Source organism: Ambystoma mexicanum, chromosome 3p (genome assembly GCF_040938575.1).
Source record: "Ambystoma mexicanum isolate Mex_15411 chromosome 3p, UKY_AmexF1_1, whole genome shotgun sequence".
Lineage (NCBI taxonomy): Eukaryota > Metazoa > Chordata > Amphibia > Caudata > Ambystomatidae > Ambystoma > Ambystoma mexicanum.
In genome coordinates this window covers 743,583,745-743,603,094 of record NC_090925.1, presented here as the reverse complement: position 1 = coordinate 743,603,094, position 19,350 = coordinate 743,583,745, and the positions used below count along the sequence as shown (strand labels likewise).

General features: G+C 50.4%; 1 protein-coding gene across 4 annotated transcripts in view; it reads left to right on the top strand.

Annotated features, from left to right (window-relative positions):
- The window catches only part of ITGAL (integrin subunit alpha L), a 1,445,000-nt gene that overhangs the window by 633,096 nt on the left and 792,554 nt on the right, over positions 1–19,350 (top strand). For all 4 annotated transcript variants that reach the window (XM_069651639.1, XM_069651640.1, XM_069651642.1 and 1 more), the window contains one exon: positions 8,584–8,729. In XM_069651639.1, the coding sequence (XP_069507740.1) occupies positions 8,584–8,729 (146 nt within the window). The remainder of the gene's footprint in view (positions 1–8,583; positions 8,730–19,350) is intronic.

Here is a 19,350-nt window from a genome sequence, read left to right as displayed (position 1 = left end):
AGTCAGCGCAATAAACATCGGGAACCGTCGAAGTCCAGTGCAGACAAGGCACCGGTAGATCGCCAGAGACGTGCCAAAACCAGATTGCGGTCTTTGTCCCCGACAAGGCCGTTGAAGTCTGGGAAGGTGTTGAGGAAGGTGTCGACACTGTTGGCGCTGTGTCCATCGAGTGCGGCTGTCGGGGCTTTGCCCTTGATCAGGCCCTCAGAGCCTTGGGCGCCCTTGTTGACGCTGTCGGCGCCCTCAAAGCCATCGGGGCCTAAAGGCCAAAATGTGCTGTTGGAGGCCCCTGTGGCCGTGGATCGTCCGAGGAAGGCTCTGTCTAAGACTGTGAGGCCTATTCTTGAATCCAGGTCTGCTCCTCTACCATAGAAGGAGTTCTTTCATTTTCTACAGAACATATGTTAAGAGGTCTGATGTGGAGTTGGAGCTTTTTGATAGTCCTGGTGAGACACCTGAAGCTCCTGACGCTGTCTTGTCTGAGGACATTCAGATGGAGGATCTGCGTCAGTCTTTACATGATGCCAGTGGCCTTGACACATCTCCTGAAATTGAGTTTGGTAGGCCAGAGCCTGGGGCCCATACTGAATCCTCCTATAGGAGGTTGATGTTGAGAGTTACGGAGTACCTACAGTGGTCCGGCCCTCCAGTTGCATTTGATCAGGATAACCTAACTGACATTTTAGATCAGGGTCCGTCCACTGACTCAGTGTTGCCTTTTCACATGGCATTACAGAAAAGGGTGGCTGCTACTTGGAACATCCCGGAGTCTCTTCCGGCGGTCAACAAGTTGTTGTCTAAGAAATACCACCCATCCAGTAGCAACCCCAGCTACCTATCCACGCACCCCACTCCTGAGAGTTTGGTGGTTCAAGCGGCCATGGCCACCTCAAGGCAGGCGGCGTACGTTAACATCCCTCCAGATAGGGACGACAAGCTATTCGGTGGATGGGCACGCAAGGTATTTTCGGCTGGGAGTGTGGCACTGAAATCGGCCAACTCCACCTGTGCCTTAGCAACATTTTTGCACACTCTGTGGAATTGTGTCACTCTGGCGGCTGAGAATATTCCCAAAGGGGAAGAACGGGATGGGTTTTTTGCTATTGTGCAGGATGGCAAGGATGCCATGTGTGAATCCCTTCAGTCTGGGTTGGACACGGCTGATAGTGTCAGCCGGTCCATGGCTGCGAGCACCGTGATACACAGGTTTGCGTGGTTACGGAATGTTAGGGAGAATTCTCTGTTTAGGCTGAATTTCCTAACCTAGTGAGTCCCCCAGCAGCTTTGCTGGATTTTTGGGGTTTATTTTTTTCTCCTGCCAAGAGTGAGACTCTTTTACCCTTACTCTTGGACATGACTTGAGAGTGTTTCTGTGACTTGCTATGTGCTTATGGGCTATGGGGTATTTTCTCCCCATAGGCTATCATTGGTTTTTGAATGTGTGTTACACAGCACCCTCAGTGCAGTAACACAGGTGTGTCATAGTGACCCCCAAACATAGACTCCACACCCGGGGACTGACTACTGGCTCCCTGGGTCTGTAAAGTCACCATTGACTTTACTAGTCTTAATTTAGGAACTTAACCAGTACAAACCATCATACTGTGGAAGTACTGGTAGGGGCAATTAGATTGCCCCTGGGTCTGTTGTCGAGGGGGTACTGTCCCGTCCCCCCTCGCCGAGTTTCTGGCTGGTGGCAGTGGATACCACGGAAATATTCCACCGGAATATTTCCCAATGGGATTTCCCATTGATTTTAATGCACCACTTTTTGGTGCAATGTTAAAGATACCGCCGGTTTATTTATTTAATATAAATTCACCGGTTGGGATTTTTTGCCAGAACTCGCCGCCAAAATGGCGTCTAGGTTCACTTCAGTAACCCTGAACCCGAGTCGAGCCTTTGTTCCACTTTTGGCGGGCTTCTGCACAGAAGCCCTCCAAAGTGGTGCCATTCTGTCTGGGTACCACAGGGGGTGTGGGAGGAGGTTTAGGCACCCTGGACTGAGTTGCCTTGCCAACTCATGTCGCACTCTGGTGTGATTGGCCCAAGTGGTGAGCTGCCCCGCTCACCACTTAGCATGTTTGAGTGACAGCTAGGCTGTATGAATGGGGGTTTGCTGCATAAAAGCAGGGTTTTTGGGACTGGTTCTTCAGAAGTCGCCACAGGACCTAAGAAGCCGAAGAGGGAGAAGCCGAGCCGACCTGCCAAGACGACACCACCGGTGGAGCCCTGCGGAACCGTCTCACCACTTTTCCCAACGACAGAGGAGATATCCACCCGGGAGAGTCTCCTTCCCTTGACTGGTGGGGACAACCAGTTTCTGCCTTCTTTTTGCCTCCCTGAAGGATCTCGTGGCCGCCTTGCCTGTGCCAAGCACCCCGGCAACCGGGATACCACTTTTTACCTCAACCGCGAAAGAGGGGTAACATCCTTTTAACCGGAAAAAATCCACGGCTGGTTTCTTCCCTGGTAGTGCAACGACCTTCAGCTTTCCTCCACGTCGAGATCTTCTCTTCCTCTGGACGATGCCGCGACTTGCACCCACTACCAGGAACAACTGCCACCACTGGAGGATCCTTTCCATTTTAAAGGTACTGTGTTCCGCCCGGCTTCCCTTGCCACCGATTGTACGGGGTAGATTTAGCCCTCGGCTCTCGAACCTGGGTAAGCCTAGGACACCCTAACTAAACTTTTCTAAACTTAGTAAAACCTTTTTTACTCACCTGTAAAGACTTGTGACATTGTGTGATCTTGGACATCTTTTCGCCGGGCTTTCCCTAGAGTGGGCCTGGCAACCGAACTTCCTTGCTCCGCAATAGACTGCCTTTCTAAACTTACTGTGAATCTCTGAAAAGTGTTTAACCTTGCTGTTTTCATTACTTCTGCCTTTTCCCTCCCTTTTTAACTAACTTGTTGGAGTGCCATCTAACGTTAAGCGCTCACCTCTGTTTGGAAATAAGTGGTGTGAACTTAGACTTGTCCAACAAATAACTAGGGATGTACATATAAGTAATAGTGACTGTGTTTTGACTTACTTACCTTTTCTGTGCTACTGTAATTTATGAGTGTGTCTTTTATTTAAATAATTATATACTTTTACACCTAGCTCTGGTCAGTGTTTGCTTGTACTACTGCACCTCTGTACCTATTATGTATGCTCTATATACTGCCTAAATCTTCTTGAGGGAAGTCTGACTGCTCAGCCACAGCTACCAGATACCTCTGGGTGGTACAGACACGCTACCAAGTGGGTTTACTGCCAAACACCTGTAGTCTTAAATCTTTTGCAGTGTCCCAGAGGGAACTGCACAGGTTTCTGCCTAACACGGAAGTCGGGGTTTGTACCGGATGTGCAGGCCCGTCTTCTCAACATGCCCTTTGATAGTTCTCATTTGTTGAGGTCGCAGTCCTCCAAAGCAGCTGCTAAATCTTTGGGCGCAGCTGTGCGTCAACCTCTGCCTTTTCGTCCTAGGGAACATCATTGGAGGGGTGGTTCCTTTCGTTACTAGTCCTCCTTTGGTAGAGTGAGAGGAGCAGCCAGTTAAAGTGGCCACCGTAAAGTTCCTTGTGGTGGGAAGAGGTGCCAAAGCCACTCAAGCAGCAGCTTCTTTGCCTTCAGGTGCTGCAACAGTCGCTCCAAAACAGCTATGAGGCCAGGTCTCATTGTCCGCTGTTTGGGGGATGACTGTCTCAGCATCTCGAAGAGTGGCAAGCCATTACTTCAGATGCGTGGGTTCTGGAAACAATAGCCCACGGCTACTGCCTACCCTTCGTAAGTCAGCCTCACACCAATCCACCGGGGAAGCTCTCTTTGAAGATTCTGGATACTCTCCTTGTGCAGGAAATCTTGACCCTGCTGGAGAAAGGAGTGCTATAGAACTAGTGCCTGTGGCGGAGAGGAACAAGGGCTGGTATTCCCCATATTTTTTGATTCCCAAGAAAGACGGAGGACTGAGACCCATCTTGGAATTACGTTGCTTGAACAAGTTCCTCAAGAAGGACAAGTTCAAGATGGTCACTCTTTCTCAGGTCCTTCAGGCCCTTTGACTTCAGGATTGGTTGCTGTCACTGGACCTACAGGATGCTTATTTTCATGTGCCAATCCATCCAAAGCACAGAAAATGCCTGAGGTTTGCGGTTGGCAACTCGCACTTTCAGTTTCGGGTCCTGCCATTCGGGTTGACCTCCACCCGACGGTCTTCACCAAGCTCATGGTGGTGGTGGCAGCATATCTCAGGAGAGAGGGGGTTCACGTCTACCCCTACCTGGACGACTGGCTGATCCGTGCGCGTTCTCCCGAACAAGCCTTGGATCATCTCAGCCTCACCTGCCACTCCCTTCAAAAGCTGGGGTTCTCCCTCAAATTCAAGAAGTTGCATATGACACCTTCCCAAAAGCTCCAGTACATCAGGACTGTATTGGACACATCCTTGGGGAACTGCTCATCACATTGTCCAGATGGTCAACAAATTTCAACATGCCCAGAGTCTCCCGGCTTTCGAATTCTTAAGGTTGCTCGGCCTCATGGCATCCTGCATTTTTCTGGTGCTAGAGGCCAGACTAAGGAGGAGTTCCCTTCAATGGGCTCTCAGGACGCAGTGGTCGCAATTCTCAGGCAAAATGTCGGATCGCATTCAGATTGGCTCACATTTTCTCAGGATCTTCTGTGGTGGGCCAGCGAATGGAATCTGATGAAGGGAGAGCCTTTTTGGCAACCGTGGCCAGAGGTGACAGTAGTGAAGGATGCTTCCCTCACAGGATGGGGAGCTCACGCCAACAAGCTGACCACCAGCGGTCGTTGGTCTCCGTTGTAGTCCAAAATCCACATAAATTCTTTGGGGCTGAGGGCCATCAGGCTAGCCCTGAAGGCTTTTCTGCTGTTTGTGTGAGGGAAGAGTGTCCTGATCATGACGGACAACACAGTGGCCATGCATTACCTCAACAAAAAGGGAGGTGTAGGGTCACTCCCGCTGTGCAGAGAGGCGATGAAGCTCTGATTCTGGGCAATACAGTAAGGAATCTCACTCTCGGCAGTTCATCTGGCCGGAGAGGAGAATGCGGCGTCGGACGCTCTGAGCAGGCAGAGAGCGGTCTCCCACGAGTGGGAGCTAGCTCAGGAAGTTCTTCAGGAGATCTTCGCCCTTTGGGGAGCCTCTCAAGTGGATCTGTTCGCAACCGGTGCCAACCAAAAGTGCGAGACATATTGCTCAAGGGAATTTCCTCCGAGAGGAGCTTTAGGGGACGCGTTTGTCGTGGAATGATCATTCCCATTTCTGTACGTGTTTCCTCCGGTCCCTGTCATTCCTCAGGTTCTAAGGAGGTTGCAGAGGTTCGGTTCCCACATGATCCTAATTGCTCCAGATTGGGCCGGGAGAGCGTGGTACCCGGACCTTCTAGAAATGTCCATCTGTCCTCCACGCCGTCTTCCCCACAGAGAGGATCTTCTCTCGCGCCAGGGGGGTCAGGTTCTCCATCCAAAGGTCAAGACTCTCAACCTGCACGCATCGTTTCTAAAAGGTTGAGATATAAGGATTGGGACCTCCCGGATGACGTGATGGAGGTGTTGCTTTTGGCCAGGTGTCCGGCAACCAAAACCCTGTACCATTGGCGTAAGTTTTGTGACTGGTGCAAAGGACACAATATTGATCCTTTTTCAGTGTTCCATTCCAATGGTTCTTTCTTTCTTGCTTTCTTTGGCCCACAAGAGTCTTCAAGTGGGTACCATTAAAGATTACCTGGCAGTGCTATCTATTTTCAAGCGCTCATCTGAAGAATGTTCTTATCTTAAGATTCCTTTGATTACCCAGTTTCTAAAAGGGCTCACAAATGTGTTCCCGCCGTCCCCTTTTCGGGTGCCGGTTTGGGATCTGAATTTAGTCTTGAAATTCTTGATGGGTGCTCCGTTTGAACCTTCGCACTCTTGTCGTTTGAGACTGTTGACCTTCAAGACGGTTTTCTTGATTGCAGTTACATCTGCTCGCAGAGTGAGCGAGTTGCAGGCACTTTCATCTAAGCCACCCTTTACTTTGTTCCACAAGGATAGGGTTGTACTAAGGGTACATCCATCCTTCCTACCTAAGGTAGTGGGCCTCATTAGGAGTTTGGAGGTAACCATGGCGCTATTAGCGCCATGGCTGCCTCCAAATCCTTACCGACTCTGCCCTGGTGAATGAAGCTATTACCGCCCCATTCCAAGGTTGGCGGGGGCGGTAATTCCCCATTCACCAGGGCCCTTCCCCATTCCCATTTGAGCCCCCATAGGGCTCAATGGGAATGGGGAAGGCGCTAATAACGGTACCGCAAATTGTGGTACCGTTATTAGCACCAAAGTCCCTTTGCGGGTCCCGTCCTTAACGCCTGGTAAAACCAGGCGTTAAGGGAGGACCCGCAAAGGGAACTCGTAATAGGGCGGTAAGGGATTACCGGTACCGGTGCCCTTACCGGTACCGGTAATCCCTTACTGCCCACCTCGTAATGAGGCCCAGTGTCTGAGTTTCATTTGAGCCAGAAGGTGGTACTTCCTGCTTTCTATCCTCCTCCTCATCCTGGTAAGGAAGAGGAAAGACTCCATAGGTTGAACCATAGGAGAGCTTTGAGCTTTTATATTTCTAGGATGTCCAGGGTCAGAGTGGACGACCCACTTTTTGTGGGGTACACTGGACACAGGTTGGGCCAGGCTGTTACCAAACAGACCTTGTCCAGGTGGATTATCCTCACCATTGCTGAATGTTACAGATTGGCTGGCAAGGACCCTCCTGAGGGTTTGCAAGCTCACTCCACCAGGGGCGTGGCTACATCCACAGCCCTGCAACGCGGAGTTCGTGTTAAGAACATTTGTGATTCTGCAAAGTGGTTTTCCATCCACACCTTTGTCAAGTATTACTCCCTGGATACTTTCCATTGTCAAGATATGGCCTTTGGTAAAGCAGTGCTTTATTCTGCCATCTGATTGTGTATATCTAAATTCTTCTCCCTCTTCCAATCACTGATACAGCTTTGGGAGTCTGTCAAATATGTGTAATACGTTGGAGGACACAATCCATTCGAAGAACAAGTTACTTACCAACTGGTAACGTTCTTTCGACTGGATGTTCCTTCAACATATTTCTCATCGCTCTCCTAGCCTGCCCCTCTGAAGAATTTCCTATGCTATTGCAGCTTGCGTTCCCGCAAGGCTATGTGCAGTCAAGGAGGCATTGTGTGCGGTTATATCACACGTTGTGGAGGGAAAAAAGATGAACTGGGGCTACGGGCGCCATGCATGCTACTTATAACATCCGATGACGTCACCCTCGATGGTGGCCTTCGAGGGACATCGACCTAATGCCATTGATGCAGAACGCCCTCTGCCGAACAATTTCCAAAGCAGCACAGCTGTGGACATTACATGTCAAAGATGTGGAATACGTTGGAGGGACACCCATTCGAAAGACTGTTACCAGTTGGTAAGTAACTTGTTCTTTTCACTCAACTCCCATCAGAGTTTGAAACGTCTCCTTCTGAACTCCCATGAGCCAGGACTCTAGGCGCTATCTTTTCTTCACACAATATTTCCGGCTACTCAAAATGTATCACAACCCCATCCCTTTCACTTGCCATTCCCCTTAGTCTACTCACCATTTGTTTGTTAATTGGCTCGAGGCATTCAGTATCGACTCCTCCTCCAATCCGGCCACTTCGCCTTTCGTCTGCAGAGCGCCCATGGAAACCGGGCAGGGATTTCTTCAAAGCGGGACCTGCCCACCGTCTCGGTTCTTCTTGCAAGTTTATTTCTATCGGCTGCTCTCCACAGGAAATCCTGCTAATGGCGCAGGATGCCTGATTGTCCGAAACTCGGGAAACTAGTTTGGATCTTTAAACCATCCAGACTGCTACCACGTGAGCATAGGGCCTTTGGGTATCGTGCATGCAATGGATGGGGATGCAGAATAACTCCCACACCAAATAATCGAACCAACTCAACGGACGTTCGCTCGAGCTCTCAATACATTTCTCAAAAAACATCCTTGTATTCAGAAAATACGTCAGTCGTGACGTCATACTGAGTGGCAAACAAGAAAAACCCACTAGGGGTTGTGATATTTGTGTTATCGCCCACCCGTCCAGCGGTATTACTGCCAGATCATGAGTTGGTCGGTAAACGTAATTCCCCATTCCCCATTGAACCCAATAGGGAATTGTCAGAGCAATTAGTGCACGCTAATTGTGCCCGAAAATGGGCATTAAGTTGGCGCATTTACACCCAGCTTGGTGCTGGGGGTAAATGCTGCCAGACTTGTGATTGAGTGGATCCTTAAATGCGGCAGTAATAGCATTACCGCCGCATTTAAGGGCTACGGCCAACTCGTGATGAGGCCCGTCTGGTCCTTTGATCCCTGCCATCCAAGAGATAGGTCCTACTTTTTGAATTGTAAGATTGCTTGCATGGAGGAATGAGATGCATTGGTAGAGCTGTGTGTGTCTGCTAGTACTGGAATACTGTACTGCAGTAGCCTGGAGTGTGGGAGGTCAGGATTGTGGGGAATTTATAAACATAAAATCACCAAGATGTTTTACTTGATGTGTTGGTTTTCTCCCCAGTTTGCTGCTGTGCAGTTTTCAGAAACCGTACAAACTGAATTTAATTTCAGTGGTTTTCAGAAAATGAAGGATCCAAGGAAGCTACTGGAAAATATCACACACTTGAATTCGTTAACATTTACTTTCAAAGCAATACATCATGTAATGTAAGTACAACAAGGAAGGTGGTACACTGCACTAACTATTAGTATCTAGAACTACATGAGGTGGTCGATCGGGGGAATGTCAATAAGAAATGCAATGTACGGAGCTGGAAACTTTACAAAAACTCCCTTTGTATGTATACGTGTGTTAGTGGTTTTTCAGCTTGGAGAGGAGAGCCTATCTGCCTGGTAGTGTTCATTGTGATTGTACGGCTATTTGGCGCAGGTCCGAGTACCACCATTGTCAAAGCCAATCTGGGGCAATAGCAGTCATTGGTGGGTTAGTGGGCTTTAACTTGAGAATCACCTGCATGGGGCAAAGACACACATAAAAACACAGGACCAGTTGATCAAAAGGGCATTCCTCTTGGACCATGGCCCCGGGCATCTCAAGGCAAGGTCAGGGCATTTGCATTTTTCCATGTGACAAATACCTTAATGTGAGGCATTCCCCCATATTGTGAAGATTAAATGCCATCATTTAGGGCCCGTTGATTGTCTTCCTGAAAGCATCTGCTCAAAGTGTCCGCCTGTACGTTCATAATTATCAGTAGATGTATCACCACAATGGACAGGTTATTGACTAGTAGCCAGTTCCAAAGTGTCTGTATATGTAAAATGTCCCCAACACTGTAGCTACATCTTTGCAATGGGTCTTCTCCATGGATATGATCCTGACGACTCCTCTCCCTGGGTTAATCCTGAGGCAACGATTATGGTTTGTTTTCTTGTTTTCCTTGGTCAGGGTCCCCACCCTTTCCTTGTTTTCCGTTTCCTTTTTTTTTCTTTAAACTGTTTTTATTGGTATTTCTTTTTTTTTTCAACAGATCTTTTTATTTGATTTTGTCAATAAACAGGCATCTCAAGAGCATAAATCCGATCATCGAAAGACAAATGCAGAGATGAAACAAAACAAACCAAATACATAATCGAGGGGGGACGGAGGGGACAGTGAGAGCAGGGGGCAGTCCAGGAGGGGATGCTGTAGGTCATGGGGGATCTTGTTTTGGACCATTGATGTCCGCAGAACGTCCGGGCCAATCAGCGGCTGGGGCTGGTGTGCTTCGGGATGTGTACATTGATCACCAATGCTCCTGTCTCAGTGTCACCAGCCCGGGGTGTGTTCAATAGGGGTCTCCGGCCAGAATTTGCGCTTCACTAATCATATTTGGTCAGCCAGCGGAGGGACGGTGGTTTCCTCGCCATTCCTGGGACATGCTCTGCATAGTCCAAAAAGGGCGCCCAGGTGTCGAAGAACATACTCCTGTTTCCCAGGCAGACAGCAGTTATTTTATCCGCCACTGCAATGTCCCAACATTTGGCCCACCACAAACTAACTGCAGGGCCCTCTGGATGTTTCCACAGTCTCGCTATAGAAATCCTTGGCACCGTGAGAAGTTGGGTGCATAGGTCCGCCAGTCTGCCGGTCAACGGAAATTGGCCGTCTCCTGTGCTGCCTAGTAGGATTATCCCTGGGTCCCATGGAATCGCTAGGCCAGTGATCTGCTTGATACGTTCCAGGATCTCATTCCAGAACTTCGTGGACATCGGGCATGCCCATAGCAAGTGCCAGTGGCTGCACAGCCTCGCCAACACAGCGGGGAGAGATCGCTGGGTTGCTCTTGTTCAGAGTCTCCGGAGTTAGGTACCATCTATAGCATGTTTCGATCGCCCCTTCCTTATTGGTAACACATTTTGAGCTCTTCTGTACTCTGGTCCAGATGCGACCCCATTCCTCCATCTCGATTACTCTGCAAATATCCCTTTCCCACCTTTCCATGTAGGCCACCTTTTTATTGGGATCTCCTCTGTCCAGCAGTCTGTACAAGGCCGATATTTTCCCCGCAGGCGGAGGCGTTGTGAGTGTTTGTTCCAATGTCGTCAATTCTCTACTGCCATGCGATTTCATCGAGTCATGCGAGAGCCAGTGTCGAAGCTGTGTGTAGTGAAATCTTTCCGTTTCTGGCACACAAAATTTCTCCTTGCATTCTTCGAATGTAAGCGGGTTGCCCTCCGTGTAGAAGTCCCCCACGTGCTTCAGCCCTCCAGCCTTCCAGCTATCGAAATTGTTGGGCACAATCCCCGGGGTGAAGTCTGGGTTATCCCAGATCGGGGGCCGGGGCCCTACTGTGCTCCTGCAGTTCCATCGCCTAACTGCCTTTCTCCGGTTTTACGTAATTTTCTTGGTCGAGGTTAGGGGCCCGCCTTTAGTGGGGTCGCTGGTCCTGATGATGTGCAGGATTTATTCTAGATAGCAGCGGTACAAGTCCTCCTCCAGCTTCATCCAGCGAGGTCTGTTGTTGTTTAGCCACCTCCGGGGCCGCCATGCCTCCTAGCCATGCGTCGGAGCATCACTCTCCTAGCTATTCGCGGCTTCTTTACCCCCCAGATGAATTTCAGGATATTTGTTTGTAGCTTCTGTAGGTCTTTCTTGGGGACAGAAATTGGGAGGGCCTGGCAGTGGTAAAGTAGTCTTGATACCAGGTTCATTTTCACTTATTCTTCTCAGCCACGACATCTCTTGCTTTTGCCATTTTATCAGATCCAACTGCAGCTCCTTGAATAGTAGGGGAAAGTTTAATTTATATGCTTTTTCTATTCTGCGTGGGACCTGGACCCCTAAATAGCTGAAGTGGGACATGGCCCACTGGATGGGGTGTCTGGCTGCTACAGTCCCTACCAGGTCTCCAGAAGTATTGACCCCTAGGGCTGTTGATTTCTCGAGGTTGACAGAGAACCCTGAGGCCGCCCCGAAGTTGTCCAGTTCTCGCCACAGGGCGTCCAGGGAGGTTCTGGGCTTAGTGAGGGTCAGTAGAATGTCATCACCGTACAGAGCTATTTTGTAAGCTTCCCCCATTACCGTCAGCTTGTTTATCAGGGGGTTTGGCGGATCCCGCAGGCAAACGGCTCCATAGACAGTGCAAAAATGAGTGGGGATAGAGGACAACCCTGTCGCGTGCCTCTGGTAATCTGGATTCTGGGCGATTTGTTGCTGTTTATTCTCAGCGCTGTGGTGGGATGCTGGTAATTGGCCAGGGTCCATTTCTGAAACTTCAGGCCAAAGCCCAGGTGTTTTAAGGTTTCTTCCATATATCCCCAGTCCAACATGTCAAATGCTTTGTGCGTGTCGAGCGACAGAATTGCCATCAGCTCCCACGTCCTGTTTGCGGATTCAATGATGTTTAGGGCGTGCCTGATGTTGTCGAATGTGCTGCGGACTGGGATGAACCCTGTCTGATCTGGGTGAATCAGGTCTGGTAGAAATGTTGCCAATCTGTGCGCCAGAATCTTTGAGAAGACTTTGGCGTCATTGTTCAGTAACGTGATCGGTCTGTATGAGGAGCAGAGTACTGGATTTTTCCACGGCTTTAGAATCAATACTGTCAGGGATTCCTCCATTGAACGGGTAATGGAACCGGTAGTCAAGAAGGAGATATACAGCGACGGAAGGTGGGGAGCCAGGATGTGAGCGTACTTTTTGTAGAACTGAGCTGTCAGTCCGTCGGGCCCAGGGCTGTGTTCTTTAGGGACCGAATTGTGTCTGACACCTCTTCCGTAGTGATAGCGAGTTCTAGAGTGTCGAGCTGTGGGAGCGGGGGGTCCTGTCAGACGGGTTGCAGGTATTGGGATTGTGCCTCTTTTCATGTGGCGGGTCCGGACATAATCCCCTCTTTGGTGTTCGGTGATAATGTCCAGTTTCTCTGCTTCTGTGCAACAGGGCTTACCACTCTGGTCTTGCAGAGTTAGTGTCTTATTCCGGGAGTGCAGCTTCTTCAGTTTGTGCACTAGCAGTTGGTTGGCCTTGTTGCTGTTTACGTAGTAATATTGTTTTGTGTAGGCCAAGGCCTGTGCCGTCCGGTCTGTCAAGTGCATTTCGAGAGTCGCTTTCGCCTTCTTGAGTTCTCTGCTTTCCTTCACGGATTGGTGCTTTTTGAATCGTGATTCCAGTTCCCCTACCTCCGCCTCTAGTTTAGAGAGCTGGTAGATGCCACCTCTTATGTGCCGCTTTGCAGTTGATGGCCATCCCTCTGATGACTGGCTTCATCGCATCCCAGACCATAGCTTTGGAGGTGCCCTTTGCCGCATTCTCTGCAAAGTAATTCGTGAGGGAGTCCTGGAGCACGCGGCTGGATACTGCGTCTGCTAGGATGGCTATTACTGGGGCATGGTTGGATATCACTCTGCGGTCAATTTGTATGTCCCCAATGCAAGGCTAGAGTGCGCTAGACACCAGCAGAAGATCGTTTCTTGAGAAACCCATATGGACGTGGGAGTAGAATGTGTAATCCCCGGCTCCGTTATGGGCTAACCTCCAGGTGTCGATGCTGCCTGTGTCCCTTAGGAACTCTGCGCTCCCCAACGCCCAGGGAAAGTCCTCCCTGGTGGGCATCAGAGTTTTGTCTATATTAGTGTCTGGGGTGAGGTTGAAGTCTCCTCCGATTAGCATACGCCCTTCGTGGGGAGGATATTGCTGAAAAAGCGATCTTGTGCAGTGTTCGGGCGTACATCACTGCAACGGTGATTGGGAGTTCGGCCAGGAGCCCCTTGAGCAAGCGGTATCTCCCCGCCGGATCTCGTTTGACCGAGATTTGTGTTAAAGGAACTGCGCGGCTAAGAAGGATGGCTATACCCCTCTTTTCTGTCTTGATGGGGCAAAGAGCCTTGTAGGGTATTGTCGAAGGTTCACTCTCCTCCGGCCCCAGTAGGTGTGTTTCTTGGAGGCAGACGATGTCTGCTTCCAAATGAGCCAGCCTATGTTCCACAGACTTCCGTTTCTTAGGCAAGTTCAGCCCCTACACATTCCATGTTACCATGGTAAGCTCTTTAGTGGTCTCCATAATCCGGGGAGGTTATGCGTATGAATTCCTTTGATTGCCTCTTCCCATAATCCTCCGATGAACCGGACCCATGTTGATTGTTGAGTCCCTTCTCATGATCCCCAGTCGCTGTCCCCCACCCCTCAAGACAAACTAGGTTATCAGGACCAGCCTTTGACCAACGGGATATACGGCGGGGCCAAAACAACTGACTAACTTGGAGGCAACAGTGCCTCAACTGATGTACGGTGAAACAGCGGCGCACCTACATTCCAGCGTCCCATCGAGTCGCCCCTTTGATTTCGTGTTCTCTGCTTTTCGTGGGGTGGTGTCTGTATCGTGGGTCCCTGACTGGTGCACATAGATCGGGCCCTGCTGCGGGAGTTCCGTTCAGTCCTTGCTGTTCCGCTTACTCTTGGGCGGCGGTACTCTGAGCCTACAGTGTCTTTCCACGCGTGTCCAAGAGGGATCAGGATTCCTTGCTCAGGCCAGTCGGGAGGATGTGTCCTTGTCGGGATTGTCATCCTCCGATCCCAGATTTAAGAGCTTTACAGCCTCCTGTAGGGTGCGGATAAGGCGGGGCTTGCCCTCCCAGGCAAAGGCCAAAGCCCTGGGGAATGCCCAGTGGTAGGTGTTTTTTTTCTTTTACTGAGCCAGTCTGTGATGGGTCGTAGGGCTCTCCTCTTCGCTAGTATGATGGTGGCAAGATCATGATACAGGGAGATAGAGGCGTCCCTGAAGAGAATGCAGGGTGAGTCCCTAGCTTCCCGCATGATTTCTTCCTTGACTTTATAAAAGTGTACTCTGGCCAGGACATCAGGCGGGGTAGCTGTATTTGCTCTAGCTCTCGTTCGATGCACTCTATCCAGTTTGTGAGGGGATTCATCTGGGAGGGTCAGGATGAATCGAAAAAGGTCATTGACATAGGGGCCCAGTTCTGCATCCGAGACTGCTGTTGGGACTCCTCTTAGGTGGTTATTATTCTGATGGGAGCAGCTTTCTGCGTCTTCCTGCCTGAGCTCGAGGGCTTCGCATCTGGCCTCGAGTGCTGTAATCCTGTCCGCGCCTCCCCAATCTAGTGGCTCTGCTCACACAGGGTCTCCAGCTTCTCGGTCCTTGTCTCCCCTTTCCCCATCCGCTTGTCCAAAGCTGGGATTTTTTTCATGACCTCCTCTGTGCCCATCTGATATTCCTTTGTGAGGGCCTGTAGCAGCTCCTGAAGGTCAGATTTAGTCACTGCATGTGCCATGGGGAATGGGTCTGCCCCTGCGCGTGTTTCTGAAGCCGTTGCCTCGGGGCGGTCCCCTTTCTTTAGTTTGTTTGCGCTCGGGGTTGACAACAGAGCAAAGATGTCCGTTTGTTTGCTTTCAGTGCCTTGGCCATTTTGAGCAAAATGAATGTCCATTTGGCACCATGGAGCAGGGTCCGCTTTTGCTCCTGCTGACCCTGCCTGGGTTGGGGAAGGTTTCCTGAGTTCGTACCTGGAGGGATGAATAGCAGGTGTTGAAGGATGTGGGGTCAGGGTTTAGAAGGGCTAGCCCTGTGTCCTCCAGAGTTGAGCCGGTCCTTGAGACCTGGCTGTGGGGGTGCGTGGAGCCACTCCTTCGGTGGTGCTGGGCGCCTGAGAGTGGAGATTGAATCATGGGGGTGCTGTCAGGGGCCCCAGATCCCCTTGTGGGCCGCCTGGCCCTGTGTATGAGTTGCCAGGGAGGTGAGCCGTAAGGGTCCCAAGCCAGTCCCGATGGAGCCCACTGGGTCCTGCAAAGGGGTGTGCTTTTGGGGGTCAGGCCTCCGTTCGCTTGTGCGGTGCGTTCCACCCTAATTTCAGCGGTGCTAGCGGGAGGGAGCCTCCCCGCGGTCGATGGTAGGACCCAGGACAGAAGCGGTGGAATGCCTCAGGTCTTCCAGGTGGCCAGTCGTTGTTCTGCCCCCACCCCCCCGGGGCTAGGAGCACCCAGAGCGGGCCGCTCTGGCAGGTTGTTGCTGTTAGTGCCAGAGTCTAGGCTCCAGTTTCCTGGCTGGTGCGAAAGGCCACCAGCGTTCAATTCTCTGTCTCCCACTCCCTGTGGGACCCGGTTGTGGTGGGTTGGCAGCAGGTTCCCAGATGCTCCTTCTGCCTGCTGTCTGCGCTCACGCTGGCAAGCAGCGGGGGTCTGCCCAGGGAAGGGTCCAAGCAGCTGGTGCTAGGGAGGTGGAAGCAGCTGCACGGGCTCACCAGACCGTGGCCCCCTCCTTCCCAGCAGACGTCGCGTGGGCTGCCATGTGTGGCTGGTGTTTCTGGGGTTTCATCAGTCCCCCGCGGGCTCCCTGAGCCGGCTTGATGGACGAAACGGAGAGGCTCAGCTGGAGGAGCGGGTGAGTTTGCTGGGTTCCTGCCCGGCCGCAGTCTCCGCGTGCTGCTACTGGGAGCGGCAAGCAGTTGTAGCTGCGGTGGACTGGCGGGCACCCTGGGCGCCTTTCCCCCTTCTGAGAGGCGGAACGGGGGGCTGCTTCCCCAACTCATGGGTGCCGCTGGCCGGCCTATTGTCCTGGGTTACATACTGTGCCTCCGTGTTACCTCCCACGTTGGTGCCGCTGCACTCGGGTGTGCAGGTCAAGGCTATTTCGGAAAATGAGCCCGCACCTGTGCAGGGAGAAGTCATTGCTACCCCTGCCGGTAGGCTACTGCAGGGGTGTTGCTAGGACTGGAAAAGACTCGGGGCTATGCTAATGTCGGAACTGTCGGGACTGGGGGTTTGCTGGCCTTTTGGTTGTAGCTCCTGAGATTCTATCCGGGGCTACAACCAAAAGACCAGGGGCTACAGCCCCCATAGGCACCACCTAGCAACGCCTCTGGGCTACTGCTAGTACTGGGAGGTCAGGCGGCCCCTTGGAGGCTCGTGCTGTGTGGGCAGAGCTTGCTCGTGTCAGCTATTTTTCGAGCCTGGGGCAGCAGAGGGCTGAAAGTGCCCCCAACTGTGCACAAACATATGGGGAACCAGTTGCGCCCCTTTGCAGTTTCTGTAACGCCGTTTCAACAGTGCTGCATAGTCGGTTGCGTGGCTAGAGAGCCTCTCCAGCCAACATGGCTCCAAGCGACGCCCCCTCTTTATTGGTATTTCAAACAGAGACAAATAAAAACTGATCAACAATTCCTGCCCCTCAACCCCCTCACCCCTTTCCCCGCCAAGACCGAATACACAATACTATCGGAAAAATCAGCAGTTGAAGACATCCACAAAAACTGAAAAACTGAAGCCATTCTCTGCGGCAGAGGCCACCTTTGCAGTCTGTTCCTATCGGCAAAACAACACTTAGTGCAGGCCTTCGGGGCTAGCTACCCCCTGCAATGTGATTAACACATCCACTCACAACTTATTAGGAATTATCTATTCAGAAAATGCATCAAAGTGACAGAGCCCCATCTCCATCGTGGTCACTGCGTATTGGGAGATAAGACTAGGATGGGCTCGGTGGGGGAGTTCGGGTGAGAGGGAGGGTACATTCTTGCCAGCATGTATGCCCTCAAGGGGGCCTAGATGTCCAATGGTCTGCTGAGAGCTGGGAGGGTCAGTGCATATTGACATTCCATTCTTTCGCACAAAGACATGTAGTTGAGCCACTGTAATGAGCGATCTGCCGACCACAGAGACCATTCTCACCAGTCTTTTTTCAGCGCGGGACCCTGTCTCCACCAGGGCCAACAACCATAGTTCAGGAGTATGAGGGACAGGGGTGTTCAGCATCTGGGAAGTCGCCCTGCGAATATCAATCCAGAGTGACTGTATGCTTGGGCAGCACCATACCATGTGGTAAAAATCTGCCCGTGTCGCAGTACATCCAGGCCCTGCTCCAGGAATGTTTATCTGGGTGGGCCAGGTTTGTGATGAGGGGGGCCCAACTTCCATTGTGTGTGGGTGTAGGAGTACCCTAAAAAGTGCTGCCGTTAAGCCAGGTTTCTCAGATCATTCATCCGCCAAAACATGTGTTCCTGGATCTGGAAAAATCCATGTGCACCCTTAAATTGGTTTTACTGCGTTATAAGGTGCAGACGCCTGGATTCAAACCCTGGTTGTTAGGACCAGGCTTGACACATTTACCCACAAGACTGCTTGAATGTCTGATATGCATGTTAGGATTATAATCCGTAGCTCATTTAAGGCAAAGGGATTCTTAGGCAAGGCTGACAGATGGTCCCAGGTAGGTGGGGTATGGGTGTGGATCTTATGGTGGGAGTAGTTAACGGCTGTCGTGAGTGCAACAAATATTACATGTTTTTTTAAGTTGTCTTTTTCTACTATTGGAGCTGTGTGTTTAGGGGTAGGAGTCTGGCTGAATACAGCCTGTTCACCTCACCAGTTTTTGCTGACATAAGGTGATTTCCCAGGTTCACTCATTTTGTTCAAATAGGAAATTTGCTCTCTCCTTTCACCCGTGCATACCTTTCAAAATCACAGGCTCCCCCGTACCCGGTCCAAACCTCTGCTCTCTTCTTCCTTTTGCTTCTCTGTTTGCTTCCATAAGCTCCCTTACTGCTTTGACCTTCCATTCGCTACTCATTTCATCTTCCATATGCTACCTCATATTCATAAGGAAAACTATTGCTAAAGCGTGAACAATGAAAGCTGTATATTGCAGAACCCTTAGCAGGAATCTGGGAGATTATTCCCAATGAATCATGCCATCATGTACCTTTTTTCAACATAGTACCATAATTGAGACAAAAAGTACACAGCGAAAGAGAAGTAGAAAAATAATGTGGCAATATCAATCTACCTACCTTCCCTTCCCATCTGTTCTCCCCTTTCTATTTTATCCACTCCTCCTTTACCTTTCACCCCCTGTTACCTTCCATCAGCTCCCCCTGACCACCATACGACTTACCACCACTCCCACCTACCCCAGCCTACCCCCACCATGTGTTCTTGGTCTGGCTGCGAATAATCGAGGATGATGCTACCTCCTCCACTGCAGGGGCTAAGCAATGAGGCCCCCAGTCATTATTCCATCTAAGATGTTGTGCGCTCAACAATACCTCCCTGAATACTATGGCTACTCCCAGCAGGCCACGGAGGAGGAGCTTGTGGTCCAGCAATTTTATCATGAAAGACAGCCTCCCTCCTCCTCGATAAATATTGAAGCAAGGAATAGGATATTTTGTTTCTTACAAAATGACTTTTTGAAGCACAAAATTGTATTCTTTATTGCAATTTTACAGCACATTTTAATTGGGTTGAGGGTTTGTGGGAGTGCTAGCATGCAGGACAGAGTGGGATCAGGAGGTAGACAGTGCAGGTTGAGGGGTTTCCAGCCTTCTGGTATCACCCCCAGTTGAATATGGCAGGGAGGAGGGGCCACTGCTCCCCTGCCACCCTCTATACAACACTGTCCGGTATATACTGTTTACATACTGTTTATAATATGCAATTGTCCATGATGACTTCTTATTTGACATGCTTACTTTGCTTTGATATCGAATGCCACAATTTCATTCAATACACGTGGCCTTATTTTTTCGAAAGAAAGATTGTGTGTGACTTGGCATTTATTTTTTTAATAGCTCAAAATTCAAACTGGATCACTTCTAGGGGCTCGTAATTTTTGCAGGAAACACACAGTGGAATTAAATGATTTGCCCAGGATTACACACATTGGTCAAGTGGTAAAGCTAGAATTTGAACCCAGCCTGAAATGTAGGTCCTTGATCACACATCTTTCCAGCTCAAGTTGGTACACATATGTTTTCATGTTTGGTTTTAAATACCTAAAATAATAAAATGTTCACTATTTGCACACAAGTCACTTTTTGTACAGAATTTTAAATGATA